A 4,505-nucleotide genomic window follows, 5' to 3' on the forward strand; every position below is an offset into this window, starting at 1 on the left:
AAGACTAAACGGTCAGTTTATTATCATGCTGCGACGGCTTGGGCAGATATTACATCACTATTTTCATGGTCTACAGTTAAAGCCGTTGTTGTTGTTGTTTCAGAAGGTCACAATGAGTGAGGCTGGCCCCCCTCCCCGGGCCTGATGGGTCCAGAACCAGGGAGGATGTTTGTGGACATTACGAGTTCTTCAGATCCTCAAGTCGCCTCCTGCTCCTCGCTATATTCACAGAACTCATTAAAACTCACAAACAAGGACACTGTCAGGGTCAAGATTATTAGGGCTTCAAACTAAAGTCTGGAATGATATTTACCATTCAGAATCAGTACTACTCCATTTTCGAAGGATTTTACATCATAGCTCACCCAAAACAGCCTTACGGGTAGAGTTTGGCTGGAAGGAGGAGGAGCTAAAGCCTCCATCTGTGATCTGGTGAGGCTGAAACTGAATGACATCACTCGCATGAAAAACTGAAATTCTACTGTAGAGACTGTCCTGTGCCAGATGAAGTGTGTTTGTAAATGTTTCTGCTAAAAGATGGTGATCCAGATACAAAGTCCAGCTCCGTTGGGTTCCAGTCTGTTGTACCCGAGGTCATCAGACACTCGGGCAACAGAGCAATCCCACTTTGTCAGTTACACCCTCTTTCTAGGGGGCTTTGGCCACGCCCACCAATGCTGGCCTGAGGGTGCGGCCGTGAAGCTTGTAGCCCACTTTGGTCACAATGGTGACAGTGCCAGGGTCCTTGCCCGCCACGGGGGCGTGGAAGAGCGCCTCGTGCTCATAAGGGTCAAACTTCTGGCCGTCAGGGTTGAGTTTGACCAGGCCGTGCTTGGTGAACACCTTCTGGATCTGGACCTCGGTCATCATCAGCCCGTCGTACAGGTTCTTCAGGTGAGGGTTCTGGGTGGTCACCTCCTCCTTGGGCACACAGTCTGTGGCCTTTTCCAAGATGTCGGCCACCTCCAGCAGGTCCTTACACAAGCCCTGGATCCCTAGTGATGGAAGGAGGGAAGAACATTCTTCAACCTGCTTTACATCTCCCACAAAACCAGGAGAGCTCCTGGTGTGGAACGTAGTGTTTACTTGTCGCTATACCTTTGACACGCAGCGTAGCAGAGGCACCGACCGAGGAAACAGTCAATTAAACAACATTTAGTCAGCGGTCATTGCAGACCACTTAAGGCTGTTGAAGCTACAATATCAGCCCTGATCACAGCTTTTCAAATGGAGATGAAATATCAATACAATAGACAAAGAACCTTCCAGTTATAACAACTCAGAGAGGTTGCTTTCTGATATTTACAATACACCAAGAGGGATCCTCCTCTGTTGTTCTCCTGAAGCAGGGTTTTTCCTGCATAGAGAACATTTGGGCGCGCGCCTAAGCCGTTTTCCCGAGCGCCTATGACAAATCCCGAGCGCCTAAGGCTAAAAAAAGTCTGCGATGGAAAAAATAAAAAAAATAAAAACTGTGTTCATCACGTGCATGTCAGCGAATATGTTCTCAATAGTATGTTTCAAGTCGGCTACAGCCGAACCCTCGTTCTGTTTGGGTCAATAGTAATCGAGTTCAGTGTTTCCCCTAGGTGCAGCTTCAGGGGGGCGAGACTAGTGCCGCGAGCCATGTTGGTGCCCTAAGCTTAATATAACACTGAGGTGTGCTCACCTGTGTGCGCGCATCACCGCTGAGCGAAGCGCGCGCCGGCATCGGAGCTCTGGCGCGCACGAGCCGAGATGAGTTGTTGACGGGGGTGAGAGTGTGCTCACCCGTGTGCGCGCATCACGGCAGAGCTTCGATGCCCGCGCGCGCATCGCTCTGTCGCGCGAGCGGAGAATTGTTGACGGGGGGGGGGGGGGGGAGATTTCACCCTGTTATATTGGTAGGGGAAACACTGGAGTTGATAAGCATGTCTACTTGTCTGATCAATACGCAACTGTGAGGTCCGCGAATGGACAGAGCGGCCAGCTGCTGATCGCTCACTCAACAGCCCGACCTGCACGAATAGACGGTGACATTTTTTTTTTGGGAGCACCGAAGACCCATTTTGACCCAGGAAAAACCCTGTGAAGGGTTCTTCCCTTTTTCCCCCTGAAAGCATTTTTCTGTTTCTTAGGAGTTGTTCCTGATCTGATGTGAGTTAAAGGTCAGGGATGTCTCTGTTTACAGATTGTAAAGCCCTCTGAGGCAAATTAGTATTATCGGGCTATATAAACTGAATTGATTGTATACATGTGTACAATTAGAGTGCCTCCAGTACCTGAACACTACAAAGAATCCCCTAAAGGTTATAGTCTCACTTTAAAGCCTATAACAGGTATACAAAAAATAGTACATCATGTACACTCAAATTAGAAAAAACATTGAATAAGCTTGTGATGGAAATCTAAATCTCGTGCGTTATATTATGTAAACATTCCAAATACAGGTTTCAAGTAAACTAAATGCATTCAAGTAAACTAAATGGAGCTAACCACTTCACTGACATTCAGTTCAATCAAAAAGGCCACGTGGCCCTAACGTGACATCGAATGATTACATCATGCAACTGCAGAGTAAACATCAAACCTTTCTGCAGGATTCATACATCCTGTTGAAATATTGAAATTGAGTCTTTACCGTATAATTTAGCATCTTCTATCATCTTCTGTGTCCTTGTCCTGAGGTTCTCTGTGTCTGCTAACGCCCGCTTGTACTTCTCCTGAAAACATGGTGGAAAAAGTAAGCAAGGCTGACATTAAGAGGCTCAGGAATAATCTGTACTAAATTACCATTAAGCATTTTTATTTGAAGCGGTATTGGAGATAATGTAACAGAATGTTCCATGTCCTCCATTCACAAATAAATACCATTTGATACAACATTGTTATCATTGTGATGTATTGTTAGTTAAGTTTAAACGGGCGTATGTTCAGTGGTCAAACCATCTTTAAACCAAGGCTGTAAATAACTAATCTGTCATATCGTTCAATTAATCATCGCAAAATATTGCAGATTTGCACATACAAAACATCAATCAAAGATCTTTTACACACGAAATGACAAAATAATTAGAATTTTTGGAATTATAAAATTCTCCAGACTAATGTAACTTCTGAAGGATGAGGTAAAAAGAGACGCAGTAATAATCAACAGACAAGATATCACCAGTCAGACTGGGCGAGCACTCACCGTCATGTCCTTCATCTGGTCCTCCAGCTTCGTCTTCTCCTCCATCAGGAGAGTCTCTGCTGCACTCTGGTCCGGCTTCTCAGCCTCCTCGGACCCGGGGCCATTCTTCTGCTGGGTGGCTGTGCACAGCAAACATGAAGATGCTCTGTGGCAGGAAGAGAGAGAGATTTGGCTTTGTCAATGATGATGGTAAACTGAATCATTTTGAGTTTAGGATTAACAAACAAATTATTTTAAGACATCACCATGGACATAATAAGTAGATTATTCAAGGGTTGTGAACATTATTTTAGAGGAATACTTTGAACCCATCAGTTAGTACGTTTCTTCTCCAGAGGCCTTTGTATTTGGACCCTTGTCCAGACTCACAACTAACAGGTGGATGACCCACAATGTGGTCATTCAATGACAACTTACATTTAGTATACAGACTAAAAAGTGTAATTTGGTTGCTCTCCTGAAGGTTTCTATCCCTTTCTTATCTGTGAAAGTTGTTTTCGATTTTTGGGAGTTTTTCCAGATCCGATGTGAGGTCAAAGGTCAGGGATGTCAATGTGTACAGATTGTAAAGCCCTCTGAGGCGCATATGTAATTTGTGAAAATGGAGTATACTAAATAAACTGAATTAAGTGAAATAACATATTTCACCATGAGTAATCATTTGTCTCTGGCCCAAGTAGTGTAGAGACATTCAGCTGATGCCGTGTGCAGCTACATGTTGGATAACGACAAATGAAACATTTAGTTAGATTTGGGAATGGGTTTGGCATGTTCTCCATTCAAGAGAAGACGACACACAACATCGTATAATGCATTTAATCTGATCAAATGCGATTACATGATCTTATTAAATAACACACACACACACACCGTTACATGACTATGACAGTACTATTAGCAGACCGACCGAGGTCACTTCCGTGGACCGTTTAGCATGTGGCGTTTAGCATGTGACGTTTAGCATGTGTCATCGTTCTTCTACATGCTAACAATGTCACACATATAACCTACACTGAACAAGTTGTTTAGGTAACGTTGTATTAGGTCATCTCACACACGTCCCGTCAGCCTGTCGCTCGCGGAAAGGTCAACATTAGGGACCATGTTCGGGTAAGAAAGTTAAGGCTGCTAGCCGGGCTGCACTACTCCGTTCCCCGAGCAGCCATGAGCTCACAGTCCTCACAAACCAAGCCCAGCATTGGGACATTTCAGTTAACAACGTCGAGTTTAAGACTGTTACCTGATTCGCGCAGGTACAGCTACAAGTGAGTAGCTCTGCCTCACTGCTCGCACACACCAACCCGCCATGTTTCCTGTGAACCACTGGTGAAAC

General features: G+C 44.9%; 1 protein-coding gene across 1 annotated transcript; it reads right to left on the reverse strand.

The window, feature by feature from the left end:
- Nucleotides 1–4,505, reverse strand: grpel1 (GrpE-like 1, mitochondrial). Its single transcript, XM_056443030.1, has 4 exons — nt 4,413–4,505; nt 3,173–3,317; nt 2,621–2,702; nt 1–995 (listed from the first exon to the last, which is right to left on the reverse strand). Exons 1-4 carry the CDS (start codon nt 4,478–4,480, stop codon nt 649–651), a joined length of 642 nt encoding a protein of 213 aa, XP_056299005.1. The 5' UTR covers nt 4,481–4,505; the 3' UTR covers nt 1–648.

The sequence above is a fragment of the Pseudoliparis swirei genome, chromosome 21, assembly GCF_029220125.1.
Source record: "Pseudoliparis swirei isolate HS2019 ecotype Mariana Trench chromosome 21, NWPU_hadal_v1, whole genome shotgun sequence".
Taxonomy (NCBI): domain Eukaryota; kingdom Metazoa; phylum Chordata; class Actinopteri; order Perciformes; family Liparidae; genus Pseudoliparis; species Pseudoliparis swirei.

Coding starts and splice junctions, on each gene's coding strand:
- grpel1 (XM_056443030.1), bottom strand. CDS start 4,480: ATGGCGGGTTGGTGTGTGCGAGCAGTGAGGCAGAGCTACTCACTTGTA. Junction 3,318..4,412: donor GCTGTACCTGCGCGAATCAG/GTAACAGTCTTA, acceptor TTCCTGCCACAG/AGCATCTTCATGTTTGCTGT. Junction 996..2,620: donor AGAAGATGCTAAATTATACG/GTAAAGACTCAA, acceptor TTCCATCACTAG/GGATCCAGGGCTTGTGTAAG.